Below are 20,782 nucleotides of genomic sequence, written 5' to 3'. Positions count from 1 at the left end.
ACATCAGGCACCTGAAGAGACCGAAACCCTGGGAAACCAGTTGACACAGATACAGGAAACAAGCTGGTCAATTTCAAGTTTATTATTAAAGATATTTATATGGGGGTTTCGGGTGAGAAACCATGGTTAGAAGAAATAAAACACTACCAACTCCCAAATATTCTACCTGCCGTGGGCATGCTGCTATAGTTCTTGCAGGCTCGCTCTTCTTGCTGCTCTCCAGGTCCCTGTTACACAGGTCTAGGAAGGCTCCAGCCACACTCGCTTCAGTTAACTCAAATACATCACAGTTTGAATTTATACGAAACATCTAGAGGAAGTATTCCTATTACCAAGAAACCCTTGCTCCTTCATGTCTATAGTTCTTTATCTCACTAAGTTACATTTGCGAAATTAAAATAGAATTTACCTTTACCAGTGAGCCAGCTGGAGGTCTGGAAGGGAGAAGCAGGGCAGGCTCTTACCCAGACTAGAGGGACTGCGGTGTCAGGGACTACAGTGGCCAGTCTTTGCACACATACCTCCAGCGCCTCGGAGTCCACAGGGGTCAGCTGGGCCACACTGGCATAGATCTCTACAGCTTTGTCACCCGCCCGCTTGGCTTCCTCATGGACTCGGGCAGCCTGCTTCTCCAGGTCCTGAGAGATGTTCTTTGCTTGCTCATACCTAAGGAACAAATGACGTAATTCAATTTAAAAAACCAAAACCTGCTTTTTTAACATCTTAATATTAAGCAGATACAATCTACTTATTATCTCTGGGACAACAGCTCCAAAAACCTAAAAGGAACTATGTTGGGGACTGCGGACCACCAGACCCTGAATTTCTTGTAAACAACTTGTTTTCCTCTGCTCTGAGCTGTCTGCAACTGCAAGGTCCCGAGAGCCGGGGCGTGGTCAGAGCCCTATATAAGCTGCCCCTGAGCACAATAAAGTGGGCATTCTTGGCATTCTTGTATCAAGGATGTCCCCGTGTCCCTGTCTGTCTGTCTCTGTCTATTATTGTGTTTTTAAATTTTCAGTCTAGTTCCTGTAGTGCGTAGCAAGTAGAGCGCGGAACAGAACTGGTATAGTTTTATATTACTGCTATACCCAATGCTCTCATTTTGATAACAACCCTAGCTAAAAGTTACATTTCATTTTTTCAGTTCTATTTAGCTTACCGTATATAAACCAGGCATCCCTAAAACCCAAATTCAAGCTCTATAACATTTCTAGCTCTGATAATACAACAGGAGAAGTTCATACCTGATTCCATGTGATGGCTACTATCAAATGGCAGACACACTACAAATACAGGCTACACACACACAAACATGGATGAACTTTGTATTTAGACTTGGGTCTCACTCACAGTCTCATTATATAGACACACACACACACATATCCCAAACACTTCTGGTCCCTAATCTTTCAGATTAGAAATACTCAATTGATACATTTTATACATTCTTACTTTGGACCGTTTAAAGGCCGGCAGCTCAGCACATTTTCTCCACTTTACTCTAACTTCTCTTCCCTTCAGCCTTCGTATACGAAGCCTCTTAAGTATGTGGCCAGTCTAGCTCCCATCGCCTGCAGGCAGAGCTGGAGGGGCTACACATCCCCTGCCCTAACCACTCCACCACTCTGAAAGTGTGATGAACCTCACACACATGAGCCTAGTCCCCAGTCCACATGCTGGCTCTGCACAGCCCCGACGGGGAGCCATTTCCCAGTTACACTCACTTCCTATTAAGCTCTTCGATCTCAAATGCAGTTTGATTCTCTCCTTCCAGGGTCCTCAAAAGCAGATTATAGGCCTCAGCCGAAGTCTCATTGGCTGTCTCTGCCACTCGGACAATGTCATCAGCTTCCTGTTTGTGGCTGTACATGTACAGGGAAAATTAAAAATAAACCGTGAACAAGACCATTCAGTAGGAAAAGAAATAAAATTTAAGTAACATTTACTTGGTTCTATTTCCATATACTAGTATCTAGGAATACTAGAAAGTCCTTGGTTCTATTCCATATACTAGTATCTAGGAATACTAGAAAGTCCTTGGTTCTATTCCATATACTAGTATCTAGGAATACTAGAAAGTCCTTGGTTCTATTCCATATACTAGTATCTAGGAATACTAGAAAGTCCTTGGTTCTATTCCATATACTAGTATCTAGGAATACTAGAAACTCCTTGGTTCTATTCCATATACTAGTATCTAGGAATACTAGAAAGTCCCATTTGGAGTTTCACAGTCATTTCAGGTGGCTAAGTTCACAAAAAGCATTATGTAACTGAGAAGAGTAATTTCTGGTAAATAAATGGCACAAAACTCTACTGGGAAAAATATGTATTTTTCTGAGAAAAACTGCTTTTGTTTGGTGTGCTGAGGTAGCTCCTGCACATAACCCTAGCACTGAGGCAACAGGATCAGGAGGTTCCAAGCCAATGAGCTACAAAGTGAAAATGTCTCAGAGGACAGGGAGGGGAGAGAGGGAGGAAACCTCCCAATGTGAGTAATTTATTCGAATGTGAGTAATTTACATATAGCACTGGGCTACCCAGACCGTGTATCTGGTCAACTACACAAACACCAGACTATCGTACAGTCTGCTGGACTACACAGTTACTACATAGTCTCCACAGTTACTACATAGTCTCCACAGTTAGTACATAGTCTCCACAGTTACTACATAGTCTCCACAGTTAGTACATAGTCTCCACAGTTACTACATAGTCTCCACAGTTAGTACATAGTCTCCACAGTTACTACATAGTCTCCACAGTTACTACATAGTCTCCACAGTTAGTACATAGTCTCCACAGTTACTACATAGTCTCCACAGTTACTACATAGTCTCCACAGTTAGTACATAGTCTCCACAGTTACTACATAGTCTCCACAGTTACTGCATAGTCTCCACAGTTAGTACATAGTCTCCACAGTTACTGCATAGTCTCCACAGTTACTGCATAGTCTCCACAGTTACTACATAGTCTCCACAGTTACTACATAGTCTCCACAGTTACTACATAGTCTCCACAGTTACTACATAGTCTCCACAGTTACTACATAGTCTCCACAGTTAGTACATAGTCTCCACAGTTACTACATAGTCTCCACAGTTAGTACATAGTCTCCACAGTTACTACATAGTCTCCACAGTTACTACATAGTCTCCACAGTTAGTACATAGTCTCCACAGTTAGTACATAGTCTCCACAGTTAGTACATAGTCTCCACAGTTACTGCATAGTCTCCACAGTTAGTACATAGTCTCCACAGTTACTGCATAGTCTCCACAGTTACTGCATAGTCTCCACAGTTACTACATAGTCTCCACAGTTACTACATAGTCTCCACAGTTAGTACATAGTCTCCACAGTTAGTACATAGTCTCCACAGTTAGTACATAGTCTCCACAGTTACTACATAGTCTCCACAGTTAGTACATAGTCTCCACAGTTACTACATAGTCTCCACAGTTAGTACATAGTCTCCACAGTTAGTACATAGTCTCCACAGTTAGTACATAGTCTCCACAGTTAGTACATAGTCTCCACAGTTAGTACATAGTCTCCACAGTTACTGCACAGTCTTTACACAGCCTGTCTTCAAACTTTTCTTATTTGACCTAATTACTGGAAGAAAAAGCAACACCAAATAGCAATGAACAAGTCAATAGGGACTCCAGCCAAGCAACACATCTTAGCTGGGTAACAATGCCAATTGATTTTTCACTTCTAACAGTTCATGTTGAATTGTGACACCCATTATGTGGCCATTCTCCTTGGCAAAAGAAACTTCATCCTACGTCCTCACGTGAAGCCCATCACATCAGTAAGTTTCTGGGACCTAGATTTCTTGGGAGCTTCCATGTTTTTAGCTATCTTCCTAATTTAGTAAGAAAATCCAGCAATAAACCCATACAACCGTGAATGTTCTGCAAAGTTGATTACATGGCTCACAAACTCACACTCACCCAGAACAGAAAGGAACCTGCTAAGGTCAACGCAACCTAAACCTGTGAGGTGGCAGTGCCGCCATTCTGGACAAAGTCGACACTTCTGACGTCTGCACTGAGTGCCTACACTGGGACTCCATACAAAGATGCCTGCTCTCACGGTCACCTACATTTTAGCCATTTAAAAAGTTAACTCCTTCTGCAATTTAAAGCCTTCCAAGGAAGTTATAATGAATTTAAAAGTGTCTAAAAAGCAAACAAGCCAGGAATGAAATGATCAGTGTTCTTTGGCTTACTTTCAAATGTGCAATGAGTTTAAGTGTTTTCTAATGAGAACTGAAAATTAAATATTTGTTGAAAACTAATGTAAAAACTTTAAATTAATAACTTCTATTGGTTTCCTTAGAAATCTATAAATTTGAAGGCTTTAAAGTTGAAAAAAATCTAAAAAAGTTAAATCTGATATATGTAAATATAATTTTGTTCTAAGCTAGTATATTCTAATACTTAAGATAAGTTATTCCGATTTCAAAGTGAAAAAGAAAGAGTCTGCAGAGTTGCAACATTAGATCGAGGGCAAGCCTACAATGGAAAGCATGCACGGGAGGGGATAGGACTGCATGCACAGGTCAGCTAGGGCACTGCGCCTGAACCCTGCAGCATACTGCAGCTTACCGCTCTGCAAGCCTTCGAGCCTCTTCTGCCAACAGCGTCATGTTGTTTGGTTCCCCTGTAGACTCTGGCTGAGTGATTGACTGAAGAGGAAATAAAACATGGATTTTCAAAAGACTGAATTGTTTAAATTCAATAAAGCAAGTATTAACACTAATTATTGTGAATTCTTTTTCTGTTTGTTTGTTTGTTTTTCTTTGTTTTTTTGAGACAGGGTTTCTCTGTAGCTTTAGAGCCTGTCTTGGAACTAGCTCTTTTAGACCAGGCTGGCCTCGAACTCACAGAGATCCACATGCCTCTGTCTCCTGAGTGCTGGGATTAAAGCTGTGCACCACCACTGCTTGACTTAATTTTTGTTAATTCTTATGCAAAATATTTTTTTCTTATTTTCAGAGATCTTTAGTTCTGATCAGCACCTCTGGTTGGAAACTATTTCTATTTTGAGTGCTGCAGAAGAGGGAAGTAAGAGAAAGAACCTAGACATCCCTCTGTTTCTATCCAGGTCCTTCTGTTTTGTGACAATTGTTGAGGTTAGAACCTGAGCTGACCCCCTCAAGTTCCTTCCTGTGTTGGAAAACCTGATTCCCAGCTGGAGTTTAGGGGCAGCTATGGAAGCTTACTTAGGAGGTGGGTCACTGGGATAGGCCTTTAGTGGTATAGCCTGTTCTGCTTCTGTCCCATTGGCTTCTGGATCTGGCTGCTGTATGAGCAGACACCACACGCTTCTGCTACTACCAACAGCTGTCCTTTGCCCATGCTGAGGAACTACGAGCCAAATAGCCCTCTTCTGTTTTAAGCTGTTTCTGTTAGCTTTGCCACAACCGCTTCAATGACTATGATCCGCATGGCTCTCCTGCTCTGGGGTGCCAGGTAGTAGGATGAAGACACACTGGGGGTGGATTCTCGGTGGAGTAGAATGACCTGCTACAAATTTCCCAACAACCCACCATACCCACGGGAAGTTCAGAGTCACTCACCACATTGGCAGCAGCCATTTTTGCTTTCTCAAGCTCCCTGGAGGCAATCTCAATCAGTTGCTCCGTGCTCTCCACGCGGGACCGTGCTTGTTCAGCCAAGATCCCGGTCTCTTCTATAGTATTCCGGATGTTCTGCAATCGGCTTATTTGGCTATGTAGACTGCTATTCACCCTCTGAAGGCGATCCATCAAATTCTGATCTACATCTGAAAGAGCATTGCAGACAGACAGCCTGAAAATGATCATCATACCACCCATGTGAAGCTGAGGCGCTCTGTTTCTTCCCCAACCCCCAGCAGAGGTGATGCCTCTACTGTACTGTACTGGCTTGCGTGCACTGCTCCCAACCTCGCTGTCTGTCCCAGGTGACTGAGTCCCTTTCCTATCCATCCCTGGGTCCACAATCTTACACGAAAGTCAGCAAAGCAGAGACATGATGAGGGAAAGGAAAAAGGATCTTCGTATTGTGTCAGATTTAGTCACAACTGCATAGTATTGAAGTGTCGTCAGCCTAAAAACCTGACACATAACTATTAAAAAGTACGCTTGAAGCAGACGCCAGGTGTAATGATGGACGCTGAATTCCAGCATTCAGGAAGCCGAAGCAGGTGGCTCTCTGTGTGTTCCTGGCCAGTCTGGTCTACATGGAATGGAGGGATACAAAACAAAACCCTGACTACTCAAAATCAAACAAACAAAACAACACTGATGTATAGTAAACACAACTTCTTTGCATTTTAAACCAGGTATGCTTCTTGCTCCTCCCCACTCCACCTCTGTCCCAGCACATGTATGCGATTTTCATTGGATCTCTGCTTCGACAGAGTCCCTCAAACTGCACTTTACCACTCCATTGAACTTAAACCTCATGCTTGGGTCCCAATAAATCAAACGATAATTATAAACCTGTGCAAATATAAAGGCTGCCAGTATTAAATTCTCATATGTCAGGAGGTTTTTTATTAACATACAAAAATTCAAGTTCTATTTAAAATCAACCAGTTCTTGGAACAGAAGAGAGCCTGGAAATACACCCACACATCTGCAGCCAGCCAGCTTTCAAAAGTTTAAAAACACACCAGGAAAGAGAGAGAGAGTTGAGTCAATAAATGGGATTGGAAAAGCAGACTACCACACAAAGAATGAAGCTGTACCTTTAACCCGACCAGTTAAACACCAACTTAAATGAGCTAAGCACTTGAATAGAAGGCCTAAAATAATGAAATTACTAAAAGAAAACAAAAATGCTTCAGGACTCTAGAACTGGCAAGGATTTCTTGGACAAGGCCCCAAAAACACAGGAAATAAAAGCAAAACTAGACAAATGCAATTACATCAAACTGAAAGGCTGCAGAGCAAAGGAAGCCACCAAGAGCGTGGAGACAGCCAAGGGGGACAGGCGGGGAGTAAGTACAAGCTGCGCACCTGGCAGCACTAAGAACTTAAAAATTCATTACCGAAAAGGGGAAAAAGTTAACAAATGGGCAGCACGCATAAACAGACATCTCTCAAAAGAAGACACACAAATGTTTAACACCATCAATCAACAGGAAATTCAAGTCAAAACTTCAATGAGAGACAGCGTCACCTCATTCAGTACGGCTACTGGCAGAGAGACTGTGGTGAACACGTGCTGGTGAGGGCACGGAGAAGGGCAAATCTGCACACTCTGTCAGGAACAGGAGTCAGTACAGCCATCATGGAAAGCACTCAGCACTAACCAACCTGATCCAGGAATCCCAATCCCACATGCAAGGGGATGTCAAGGAGACACCCACAATCCCATCACTGAGACACTCTTCTCAGTAGCCAAGCAGCCAAATCAATAAACGGGTCTACCAATCAATGATTAATGAAACGGCCCATAAACACAAAGAGACAGTGTGACCGTAAGGAACGAAATCCTATCGTCTGCACCCACATAGATGGAGGGCGATAATTCGTGAGCGAATACACTCACAGAGCAAAGAGCACCGGGTCTCACCCAGATGTGGAAGTTTAAAACAGCTGACAGGAACAAAACAGTGTGAGCGTGCAGCAGAAGGCAGGGGAGGGGAGGGTGGGCAGCGGGCAGAGCCTTAGAGAGCTCTAAGAAGTCCCTGACGCACTGCTGAATAGTGAGCGGGGCAACGAGGAAAATCAGTGCCTAAAAAGGCTGGAAGAAAGGGTTTTGAAAGCTTTCACCACAAAGAAATAATAAATGTCTGTGGGGTAGGTGTTTAACCTGATTTAAGCTCTGTGCGATGCATATATGTACCCACATCAAAACATTATTACTCTATGAGTATATATAGTTTTTATGTTCAATGTATTACTTAGAAATAAGGGAGGTTGAGAACCACTGCTTTAGACTCTGAGGAACCAACTGCCACACCTCACTGTCCAGTTCTCTAGATGGCACCATAAAAGACAACAGAGACACTAACTACTCATGTCAACCGTCCTTCAATTCCAGTGTCTACCTGTCAGCCCCGAACCGTCCATGCCATCTTCTTTCAGATCTGCAGATTAGGTTCGGTTCCACTACAAGGGAGTCCTTACAGCACAAAGGCATTCTCACTCCTGTCTAGCCTAAACCTGCGCGGGGAAGGCCAGCTGGGAACTCCACAGCTGAGGAACCGCAGAAAGAGAATTCCACCCCAGTCCATGGGAGGATCCCAGGACTAGAGGAAGCAACAAACCACCGTGCTGCCAGCTTGCAGGTGGTGCTAGGAAGTATGATGAAATTTCCAGCCAACAGATTGTTTACGTGGGCACAGGAAAATACGTGGTTACTGTGGCAGAGGACATGGCCAGCAGCTCAGCCATACCAAGTAACATAGAATGATAAGTGCCCAGACTTGCTGCCCTTCTTTGGCCCTGGGCCTACTCTTGTACATTGGTAGTACTGGCCAAGAGCTGCAATATAACCAACCCTATGAGCTAGAGTACACCAAACAACATGGGAATCTGTTGTTCTAATAGAGCATGTCAATGGAAAACCACATGCCAAAGTGGCTGACACAATGAACATCCTAAGGGGAGGGTGGTCCATTCTTCCTAGGCAGTGTGTACCACTCAAAATGACACCAACAAACAAGCCCAAACAAAGATGCAGATGCATCTAACATTATAATAAGCCACCAACACCTTATGCTTTTCAATTTCTAAAAAATATCTCACATGGAACAAATTGTGGACTCTCATAAAAAAAGAAATCAAACAAACTTGCCAAAACAAAGTATGTCCAGTTACTTCCTTCCCTATTTCAATAATCATCTAAAATTAAAACGCTATACATAAGCGGTACTTATATGTAGAAAAAAAAGCAACATATTTAGTTTCTGATCTAAATACATGACTTCTCCATGTAACTGCAAAATGAATATATATAGATAAACTCAAAGTGGAGTTGGTCATGCTGCCCCATGCACACTAACTTTAATGAACATTTACTAGGTGCCCCTGAGAACACACTTGTCCCATGATACATAGGGGACTCCGCCTGATGGTGAGCATCCTGAAGACAGGAACAGCTTTGCCCGCCTTCCCACCACTGGGACCAAGCTCAGCACCAGGCTTACTATAGGCACTCAACCACTGTAGAAAGAGTCTGCCCAAGTTTAGAAAAAAAGCTTAGTTCAGAGTAAGGATTAAAACCAAAACTTTAAAGTGATCCAAAAAGCAAGTATTTGATTTAAAATAACATTTCAACTTTAAAGTTTTTAAAAAAAGGTTTCTTTGAAAGTCAGCAGAGTGTTTTAAAATATCTGTCCTCAAAGTCTGAGGCTGATCTCCTTTCTCTCTTCCATCTCGTCACAGCATGTGCAGAAAACCTTAGGATGGGTGTGGTACATACGATGTGCACTTTTATGTAATGCTAACACATAGCGTGCTAATCAGACAAATGTTTTCATACACGGGCACTGATTTCTAAGGCTTCTGTTTTACAAATGCCAAGTGTTGATTATTCAGTAGCTAGTTGTTCAACCAATGCTTGAAAACTGTGGTTTTTGTTTTGTTTTGCTTTTTGGTTTTCTGAGTCACAGTGAAGAAAATAAAACCATACACCAAATAAATTCTCACCCACTAGAACAGTGGGAGATTAAAATCAAAATTCTAATTTTCTTCTTATAAAAGTGCTCCTCAGAAATTGTAGCTGGAAAACAAACATCCTAAAAGGTGCTTGACTTTAATGATATTTTCAACTTCAGATTCTTTGTATGTAAAGGAACAGATTCATAAAATACTTCAAACCTGAACAACCAATAGTTTTTGATATAGTGGGAAGTTATCCCTGTTTATTTCATCTTAAAGCATTAAGACTATAGGTCATTTTTAAAATGTTGCCTTTAAAATGAAATATCTTACAGCCAGACAGGCAGTTCATGCCTGTAATCCTAGCACTTAGGAGGCTGAGGACTGCCACATGTCTGAGACCAGCTTGAATACACATGAGTGCCAGGTCAGCCTAGGCTATAGTGAGACTCTGTCTAAAATAACACTTAAAAAACAAAAACATATTCTGCAAGTAGTTTAAAAACTGGGAACTTGCCGGGCGGTGGTGGCGCATGTCTTTAATCCCAGCACTTGGGAGGCAGAGGCAGGCGGATCTCTGTGAGTTCAAGACCAGCCTGGTCTACAAGAGCTAGTTCCAGGACAGGCTCCAAAACCACAGAGAAACCCTGTCTCGAAAAAACCAAAAAAAAAAAAAAAAAAAAAAAAAAAAAAAACCTGGGAACTTTATAAAAACCATATTAATTGTAAACTAGAAATGAATCACAGTCGCTCAGCGTGATATGTATACCTTTGACCTCCTGAGCCTCACGGAGGAGGTCTGTGACCTCTCTCTCTGCCTCCTTCAGTCTGTCCTCAAAGGCTTGGTCCGTCACCGTCTCGTCCCCGGTCCCGAGGTTTGCTATGAGGCTCTCTAACTCCTGGAGTTTCACTCGATGCTCAGCAACCTGAGGAGGACAACAGAACTTGGCTGTGGGTGCTGCGGGAGCCACGGGGAGCCCCGGAAGTGGGAGGACTGTGCCCTCACACACAGGCATCACAGGCAGAAGTAGGAGGACTATACCCTCACACACAGGCATCACAGGCAGAAGTGGGGGGACTGTGCCCTCACACACAGGCATCACAGGCAGAAGTGGGGGGACTATACCCTCACACACACTGCTCACACAGGCAGCACAGGCAGAAGTGGGGGGACTATACCCTCACACACACTGCTCACACAGGCAGAAGTGGGGGGACTGTGCCCTCACACACACTGCTCACACAGGCAGAAGTGGGGGGACTATACCCTCACACACACTGCTCACACAGGCATCACAGGCAGAAGTAGGGGGACTGTGCCCTCACACACAGGCATCACAGGCAGAAGTAGGAGGACTATACCCTCACACACACTGCTCACACAGGCAGCACAGGCAGACAGTGGCTTGTCTTTTCTTCTGGCTTCCAAAGCAAACCCTTAGAACCACTCTCTTCCTGTACACGGTCTGTTGACAGTTCTCCAGCTCCCCCCTGAGCACCTGAGAGCTCCACCAGGCCTCTCAAACTGAACCCAGGACCTGTCCTCCCTGGGGATTCCCAGTAGACAGCATCTCCAGCAACATAAAGTGAAAACCTCAAGGTCCAAGCCCTTTCTTGAGACTTCTTTTTCCCTACCCCGCTCTCTCACCCACCTATTTATCCCACCCATTCAACGGCTCTCCCTTCATCCCATCCCTAGTGACCACTCTTCATGGGGTAGTCAGGACTCCTCTGAAAGTACAACTGGACCTCTATACACTTCCATTGTATTTGGGAATAATTCCTAAAGTCCTCACTTACCGTCAACACAGTCCTACAGAACCTCCACAGGGCAGGATCCAGAAGCTCCCGGGGTCCAGGCCTTTGCCCGGCATTCCTCCTCCCATGGCTCCCTCTCCTCACCCTCAGCTTTCACTTCGCAAGAGTTTCCTTGCAGAGGCCTTACCCAGTTTCCCATAGATATTATCCATTCCTACTCTTTCCACCTCTTATCTCGGGTGTTTTCTTATTCACGCAGTTCTGGTCACTCCCCCTAACTAGAAAGTATGCCTCTGAGAAGAGAGATCAGATCCAACGTGTTCACCATTTTTCTCTCTGGAGCCTAGAGTATACTGAGTTTCCACTTGGTGTCCTCTGAATAGATGAGAAATGAATGAATGAATGAACGAATGAATACACTACTGGCAGCTTACCTTATCCTTCACCAGCCGGTAACAAGCTGGACACTCCTGGCAGCCAGGCCAAGAGCGATTATAGAAATAGTTCTCTTCACATTGGTCACAGCGATTTCCCACAAAGCCTTCCCTGCATTCACAGCGGCCATCGTCTTTACACTGGAGTGAAAGGGACCCTTCGTGGTGGCAGTCACAAGCTACAGAACAAGAGGACAATTAAGACAGTTCCCATCTGAACTGGTTGTAACATCATTCTAAGCACTTAGAAAAATTCATTTATGAGATCCTAGATAGGTAAGTCCATTTGGCAGAGAAGACAGACATTTTAAGTTGTAAATTAAAATGTGCACCCTTTGGGGCACACTCTTTGTGTGTGGTGTATGTGTTCATCTGTGCACACACATGCATGTGCCCACAGAGGCCAGGGGTCACCACTGGGTATCTATCCTCCTCTATCACTTTCTGCCTTACTTCTGTCGTTGGTTTTTGAGACAGGGTCTCATTATGTAGCCCTGGCTGGCCTGGAACTCACTACGTAGACCAGGCTGGCTTCCAACTCACTAGAGATCTGTATACTTTTGCTTCCCGAATGCTGGGATTAAAGGTGTGTGCCACTGTGCCTAGTTCCCAACAACAGGGAAGACTGGCTCCCTAATGAGCTCCAGGGATCTACCTAGTTCAGCACTGCAGGTACAGATGCACAGCTACCTTTTTATGTGGGTGCTGGGGATCTGAACTCAGTTCTTCTTGCTCGTATGGCAAGCACTTTATCCACTGAGCCGTCTCCCCATCACCCTGGGACACAGTCATTACAGAATTACCAGAATGGTGGAGAATGTGCCTCTGAGAAGTGGAGGAAAGGGAGGTGAGGCGAGCCCGGGCTACTCAGGGAAGGGGAAAAAACCCTGTGTGTGTGTATGTGTGTGTGTCTGTCATTATTAAACTAAGTAGTATTCTTTTTCATACGCTTCAGGAATTCCTCTCTACTTTCATCTTTCCACAGCTTGAATTTCTCTAAGAAATAAGAAACCCCAAACGCTAACACTTCTCTTGCATTATTTTTCAGTTTTTTTTCTCACTTTGTTCGCCGAGCTGAGTCAGTGGCTTGTGCTGCATTCCACAGGAGAAACGAAGGAATTCAGAACACAAGAACCCAAACTGTTCTGATTTCCAGGCAAGTGTTTATGCCAAGGAGAAGCAGATGTTTATATCCAGCCAAACCAAAAAGGCCCCACGGGTGGAGAATAAGCACAGTGAGTCAACAAATACTGAACAGAACCCATTACTGTTCCCTTATCTGCAATGATAATGTGATCAATAAACAAGTTTCATGAGGCAGAGTGGGCAAGCTCAGGGCTCAGAAGGAGTTTTTTGTTTTTGTTTTTGTTTTTTTTTTTTTCAGAAAACAAAATTGCAAAGAGAAGTATAAAAAACTCACAAAAGGTGACATTAACAAGCCGGTCACAAAGGAAACAGAAAAGCCCTTGATTTAGAGTTTTATAATATTCACAGACTAGTCTCCACGATGGCCACACAGGCTATTGGGGTTCTCTCTGTGTTTAGAGCATTAGTTGAAATTGGGAGACGCGGCCTGCAAGCCACCATTCTTACGTTTGCAGCCTTCAGGGCCAAATCCGAAGTGGTTGTTCTCACAGTGCTCACAGTGCTGACCAGTGATGCCAGGCTGGCACTCACACTGACCAGTGCGGATGTCACACTGCCCGTTGGTGGAACCCAAAGCATGGCAGTCACACCTGAAAAGAAACACAAGACATTTCTAAGGTAAGGAATGCAGATTGTAAGCAACATCCTCTATCAAAGGCAGGGTGTTATGGACCATTAGGTGGAATGTTAAGTCCCTAAGGTTCTAGCCCTTTCTGTGAGTGCTGCTCAGGGCTCTTTGGCAAGCCTCACCTGCACCAGGATGCCCCATTCTGAAACCCTACCGGCACTGACCAAGAACTGGACAGAGATTCCCAGGTCATAGTCCTGCCGAGTCTGTCTCCTATATCTTCTCATGCAGTGCTTTTCCTATGTAAGGCCCTCAAAAAAATTCCTGAACATCAAGTCAGCCACTAACTGTGACCTGAGAAACTGTACCTCTTGTGAACAGACAGAAAAGTCACTTCTCCCCTCCAAAGGCTCCAAAGCCTCACCTCTCACAGCCTTGTGATACAGACAGAAAAGGTCACTTCTCCCCTCCAAAGGCTCCAAAGCCTCACCTCTCACAGCCTTGTGATACAGACAGAAAAGGTCACTTCTCCCCTCCAAAGGCTCCAAAGGCTCACCTCTCACAGCCTTGTCCACTCTGCAGGTTGTAGAAGCCAGGGTCACAAGCGCCACAGTCCCGGCCCGACACATGAGGCAGACACTCGCACTGCCCAGTCACGGGGTTACAGCTGCTCTGTTGCTGCACGGTCCCGTAGGGATTGCAGGCACAGGCTGGGGGGGGGAAGACAGAGAAAGCAACAGATGCAAATCACCAGGGAGAACAGAGCACAGGTCTTTACGCCTGTGTTGTCAGGTGCAGAAGCCTCCCAGTCACATACAGTGTGTCTGGGTAATCTGGGCAGATGTGCCATCAATTGAAACACACACTGGCTTTGTTGATGTCCAGTGGGAAAAGAATACCCATTTCATTAACAGTTTTCAACTAATTATCAGCTGAAGCAATAAAATGGTGGTTATATTAGGTTAAATGAAATATATTAAAATGAATTCTCCTGTTTCACTTTTTTAATGTGGTGTCTAGCGATCTTAAGTTGTGCAAGTGGTTCACACCGCATTTTCACAGGCTAGTACTGCATTTGTGCAAACTTCCGTCAGTACTGAAAGAGACACACGACGAATGCACACATCAAGGTGTGTGCGCCCAAATCTGACAGTGGCTGACCTTTGCATTTGTCTGCAGGATTGGGAGCCAGGGGGTTGCCGAAAAACCCTTCTTTGCACCGGTCGCAGTAGAAGCCGGCGGTGTTGTAGATGCACTTCAGACACTCTCCTGTCAGGCGATTGCAGTTGCCAACTGCATTGGGGTCTATGTTGTCGTTACACTGGCATGGACGGCACAGTCTCACGGGCCCATTGCTGCCCAGAGGGTCTCCAAAATAGCCGTCATCACAGAGCTCACATCTCTTTCCTGGGAATGAGAGAATCAGAGGGTAAGGAAGAAAGGCCTGAGGCTCTCCTGCTGTGGATGACCAACGGGGACATACTGTCCAGTCTGGCCATAACATACAGGGCTTGTGCTACACACACAGTGGCTCAACAGTACCGTGCCAGTCCACAGAAGGAAAAGCCAGGTTCACAGCAGCTGTTCATTTAGGAGAAAGCAACACTAGAGCACTATACAGTTTTCTAAATTCATATTTCCTCATAGGCAGCCTTATCAAGACACCCAGGCTGTGGCCCCAACACTAGGCCAGACCAGTGGAGTGGCCTTGACATACTCATTCAGTAGGATGGTCCCTGGTTTATCTACTTCATTTCAAATTCTCCAACAACCAAGATCACATGTTAAAATTCTTGGTAAATGAGACAGGCTCAGGATTTACCAACTCTGTATTCCCAATGAATAGTACATCCACACAGGCTTTGGATGGACTTGAATAAGACGAAGCACTACTTTTGATGCTTTAAGTTTTCCAAACAACAGGATGAGCAGGGTCTTTCTTATCTTCTAAAAGGCATACACCATCCCTAGTTGAGCACTGCCAGCCAGTGTAAACTAGAGAGAGAACTCTAAAGGAGAACCAGGTACCGCACACTATCCTATGGGAGCTCTACTGACCAGCAGGAAAAAGGTGGAGCCAGACTCAGGCTCTCTCCACCATGCTCATTGCTCTCCTCCATCCTTTCGTTCCCTGCCATTGTCAGCTCAAGATGGGCTCTTGACATCTATGCAGCCAATAGGGCCTAAATGAGCCTAACATTTCTTAAGCTATTAATTCTGTATATTAATTCTCTAAACAACTGTAGGTGAGCGTCTGCTATGTGCATGGGCACTCTTCCAGGCTGTGAGTGAGTAGGTGTGGTCTCTGCTCCAATGACACTTAGGTTGCAGTTAGGGAGGATCAGCACACACACACACACACACACACACACACACGCACGCACAAGACTTCAATGGGGACAAGTACAACAGCATTAAACCAAACACAGCCAGCTCAAATGACAGTGAAGGCGAAGGCCACTGTAGACTCGGGTGAGACATTGGGATGAGAATGATGACAGAGAATTCTGCCAGGAAAATACCCATGGAAACGTTCTTGAACAAGGCCACACACAGAAACAGAACCAACAAACCCAAGTCAGAGCAGGGTGGCAGGAAGAAATCTGGATTTAAACTGAAGTGCTGTTTGTTTGTCTGTGTGCACACATGCCATGGCCTGACCATTGGGATCAAAGGAAAATTAGTGAGATTTGGTTCTCTTTCAACTGGGTGTGATCCCAGGGCTGAACTCGGGTCTGGAGGCTTGACAGCAAGTGCTTTCCTCATCTTAGTTCTTGGAGAGTTCTTACGTGGTACCATCACAGAGCACGGTTACACACATAATCTCAGCACTTGGGAGGCTGAGCCGGGAAGATCACAAACTTGAGGTCAGCCTGGGAGTTTTGGACCCAGAACTGCAGAGTAAGATGCCTCAGAAGAGAAAACACTGACAAAGTAACATAATCTGATTCCCTTGTAAAAGGATTATTCCGGCTCCTGCATGAAGAGCCGATCTCAGAAAAGCAGGTGAAGCAGGGAGCCCCATGAGAGAAACATCCTCGGCTGAGAGGCCACGGTAGCTAGACTGGGATAGCAGCAGTAAAGGAAGAAGAGGGAGGGTTGTTTCTAAGAAGTGAAAGAAAGAATCACCAAGTGTAAGCCCAGGGATTTTAGCTTGCACAGGCAGGTCGTGTAATCTAGAGACCACTGGAAAGAGAGAGGGTTAGAACTGGGGAAAAAAGATTTATCTGAGACTGTAGCTACATGAATCTGGAAAGAAATGGAGGAAATTAGCACATTCAGTTAGCATGGCTCTCAGGGTTTACTGAAGGGGCTGCAATACCAGGCTAGGTAGAGACGGGGACTCAAGGGATGAAGGTGACAGCCTGTGCTCCAGGCGGCATGGAGAGAGCAGCTGCCAGATCACAAGGTTGGAAGAGCTCTTGGGGTTACCTTTCAGAAGCTCAGAACTTCAACTTGGGGTCACCAGCCCTAAGGACCACATCAAGATGGGCCTTGAAATAAAAACTGCCCTCCTCCTCTCTGATCTCAGGTGTACGCTTCTGGCTACCCCAACTCCACGGGAGGCTGGATCTGACACAGCACACAGGTCTCATGGGGGTAGGAAAAGGTGGAGAGCAGATGCGGAGGGCAGACAGAATGCCTCCAGCCCTTCACGGGGGGGGGGGGGGGGGAGGAATGGGCTGTTACTCAGGAGAGGAAGCCCAGGACTGAGGATACGGATTTTGTAATCCCAGGCAGAAGTCTGAAAAGATCTGATCACCTCAGGGAGGACTGTGGATCAAACTCAGATGGAAATCCCCAGCTGAGATAAAGAGGTGACCAAATGGTAAAGGAGAAAAGAGAAGACCAAGGAGAGTGGCAGTTCTGACCGTGGAGGGACAGTCGGCGGGCACTGCCCAGCACGGCCACAGCACTGACTGCTGAGTACTACACCTGACAGACAGAATCAGGGGGCAATAAGCGGAGCCAAGGATATGGGAGGTGAGGTAGGACAGAAAACAGAATGCAGAACGCAGGAGACTAGGAATGAGGGACCCTCCTGGCCCTGCTGCGGGTAGCACCAGCCTCCCTCAGAGCCATCTCCACGTGAGCACAAGGGTAGCATTCCAGCCACGCTGATAATGCACTTACTCCACACATGATCTATGCTTCAAAAGCTTGAAACTTGCTTCATAGCAAACTACAACAGAGACACAAGGTAGCCTGCCTTTCATTTTAAAGTTAAAGATCACATTTCAAACCCTGCACTCCTTATTCAGCTTAGAGTGAGTGACACACTGTTCCAGCCCTAGCTTTGTCTTTCTGTCCTTCACAGCAGAGACAAGGGGAGCCAGGGAGGGGTCATGACCAACTCTGAAATACCGAAAGGATGATTTAAAAAATAATTTTAAAACTGCTATTTCACATTAACAATTCCAGACAAGCCTACGCTAAAGGCCAGCTTGGGTTCTCACGTTGAGAGAGATGACAGACCCAAAGCCTGGGTTGCAGCCGCCGCCCACCCGTGTCTCACCACACAGCCTTGGACGTGGCCCTCACTGTTTCTACACCTTTCTCCCTCCAAGGTTATGAGGACAGCTGAGGCAGGCCGTGCAAACGCTGACAACTCTACCGAACACTGAAGGGGGGGATGAGCAGGGCGCACTCACCGGCCGTGCCAGTTGGACAGTGTGTGCACACCACTTCCTTTGTCTTGGGAACAACGGCACAACTTGAGCCACCAGGGCAGGGACACGGCTGGCAGTCAGAGGAGGTGCCCAGGGTTGAATCTCCATAGTATCCGTCACTGCACTTCTCACAGTGAGGGCCATCTGTATTGTCTCTGCAGTTACAGACACCTATTTTGGGAACAGATAAAGGTAAGTCATTAGGTATGTGACATGTTAATCAATGGGTATCACTACTACTGGCAAAAGGACCATCGGGTCCAGCAGTGGCCTCAGGGCCTTCTCACCTGTCTCGGGGTCACAGGTCTCACTGTGTCCGTTGCAGGTACAGAGCACACATGGGCTGTAAGGTCCAAGACTCGGAGTTTCTCTTCTGTAGCCTGAGAGGCACATCTCACAGAACTGCCCTCCATACCCCACGGGACAGGTGCAGGACTCCACCCAAGTTGCAGGGACTCCAGGCCCAGGACGAGCACTTGCCAAGGTGACATCATCCAAATATCCAGCACCTGTTTGCGTGTGGGAAAGAGAAACACTGAAGTGCCTTCCAGGGTCCAAACGCTTATGAAAAGCCAGCAACGTGTAAGAGCCAGACCCAAGAGTCCAGACAAAACTGACGATGACCTGATGTCATAACCAGGAATGATAACCGGAAAATAGCATTTAAGACAACTAGGTGGTACAGGATGCTAAGCACACGGAGGAGAGGTATGGCAAATTTATATACACACAGAGAGACTATATAGCTCTGACAAATATGCAATAACCCCAAAGCCATTATGCCATGTCAGAGTGCGCTTCCATTCCCATAAGGACAACAAGGCTTACACTGAGTTAGACGATGGTCCATTGATCTAGCAGAACCAGAGGCAATGTTCTAAGGGTATAAACATAGGCTCTGGAGATGCTATCATGTTTCCCTTTAATTCTATTCTACTGGAGTTCTCCACAGACTTTTGCTTACAGTACATTCCTTCCATGTTATGGAGCATTACTTCTGTTTATATAATTCACGTGGAAACTGACTACCTAGGCCAAAGGATACTTACAGTACTGGCTTGAACGTAGCTTTTAGTATGCTTCTGGTTTTTGCCAGTCAGATCATGAGTTATGATGTGCTTCTAATATCTAAACATTCTTACAGCTCCCTGACCTAAAAATACTCTTCTTTCAATCTTGCTCTTACTCCTAAATGATAACTCATCTCTTTTTCTCTCTTGCAGCCAAACTTCAAGAGAATATTCTTCATTTTACCGTCTCTCATTCAAAATTACCTTTCAGGGAGTCCAGCGATCTTCCTCTGAGCCACTAAGTTTCACCATGGAGCCAAAGCCAACCTCCTCGCCAGAGGCTTCTCAACCCCCACCTAAAACCTGGTGGTGGTCTTATCCTCAACCTCCAATTATTTTCTTCTCCAAATTCTTTTCCTCCCTTGGCCTCAGGGCACAGCCCTCCATTGTGTTTCTAGGATTCCATTCCCTTTCTCTGTTTTCTGCCATATTTCTAAGTGTAAAAGTAAATATCCAAAATGTGGACACAATCTACATTTGTAATTCAGACTTCTTCCAAGGGCTCAGATCCGCATTAGCAATTACTCACAAGACATTTTTTATATGGACACTCATGCAGAGAGCTCAAAAGCAAGCAAACCCAAGATATCCAAGCTGCAACCTTCACATTACCAAAGGGGAAAAGTCCTCATCAGTAAGTGCTTGAAGGCATATTTTTAAACTTTTATATAAAATTAAAGCAAATGTTCACTGGATAGTATATGATTTCTCATAATTTAGCCAATAGTTCAAATCACTTGATAATTACATGGCAGTAAATAAAAAGAAATGAAGATTAAGCAAGCTGAACCAGACTTTAAGAAAATCTATATATAATGGAATTTCAATTGGCTTATTAATTATAAAGTAATACTGTCACTGAATATTCTCCAGATCCTTGATGATGGTTTCAACGCGCATTTTAATACACAGTTGATAACAGTCTGGACCAGTGTGAACATATCAGAACATGAGTCTTCCTACCTCACCATCTTAATTATTCCTAAACTGTACCACAACTTACTCCTCTCACTGTACGTGCCCCGGATCTTGATAGAGGTCAAGTTGTTTAGGAGCTTCTGAAATTCAAAGGGGGAGAGAGTGGGCCTCCAAGGGTAATCTGCTGCTTCATGGAGCCTGGAGAGATAGAAAGAGCACATAACCTCTATAAGAAGAGTCTGCAAGGAGGCTGTTCTGCTCAGTGATGCCACTGCAGGCAATACCGACACGCTAACCAAATAAAGGAGAGCATTTCCAGTTTCTCAGACAACTAGAAAAGAGAAGATAAAGGAAGGTTCACCTCAATAACCCAGAAGGTTTTTTTTTTTTAACAGAGAATTTTGATATGTAACCTAGGCTGGCCTTAAGCTCTTGGAAATCCCCTTAACTCAACCTCCAATGGTCTAGGACAACAGGCATGAGCCACTACCTCTAGCCCAGAAGTTTTTCTTTAACATACACCTTGAGGCCAGATCAACTCAGATGAAACAAACACGAAACCCCCACTTTTTCTTTCTCCGTTGTCAGGTCTGAGTTGACAGAGA

At 45.0% G+C, this 20,782-nt stretch overlaps 1 protein-coding gene across 1 annotated transcript in view; it reads right to left on the bottom strand.

The window, feature by feature from the left end:
* The window catches only part of Lamc1 (laminin subunit gamma 1), a 122,489-nt gene that overhangs the window by 9,882 nt on the left and 91,825 nt on the right, over positions 1-20,782 (bottom strand). Inside the window, exons 11-22 of the mRNA XM_041662510.1 lie at positions 20,263-20,375; positions 18,477-18,698; positions 18,172-18,360; positions 14,681-14,926; positions 14,076-14,229; positions 13,399-13,541; positions 11,806-11,984; positions 10,383-10,539; positions 5,597-5,802; positions 4,623-4,702; positions 1,728-1,865; positions 522-666 (exon numbers count right to left, since the gene is read on the bottom strand). Of these exons, the coding sequence (XP_041518444.1) occupies positions 522-666; positions 1,728-1,865; positions 4,623-4,702; positions 5,597-5,802; positions 10,383-10,539; positions 11,806-11,984; positions 13,399-13,541; positions 14,076-14,229; positions 14,681-14,926; positions 18,172-18,360; positions 18,477-18,698; positions 20,263-20,375 (1,972 nt within the window). The remainder of the gene's footprint in view (positions 1-521; positions 667-1,727; positions 1,866-4,622; positions 4,703-5,596; positions 5,803-10,382; positions 10,540-11,805; positions 11,985-13,398; positions 13,542-14,075; positions 14,230-14,680; positions 14,927-18,171; positions 18,361-18,476; positions 18,699-20,262; positions 20,376-20,782) is intronic.

The sequence above is a fragment of the Microtus oregoni genome, unplaced genomic scaffold (assembly GCF_018167655.1).
Source record: "Microtus oregoni isolate MIOR12 unplaced genomic scaffold, Mior012 000013F_ref0000133, whole genome shotgun sequence".
NCBI classification, from domain to species: Eukaryota; Metazoa; Chordata; class Mammalia; order Rodentia; family Cricetidae; genus Microtus; species Microtus oregoni.
The sequence above is the reverse complement of the archived record's forward strand: the minus strand, read 5'-3'. Positions and strand labels throughout refer to the sequence as shown.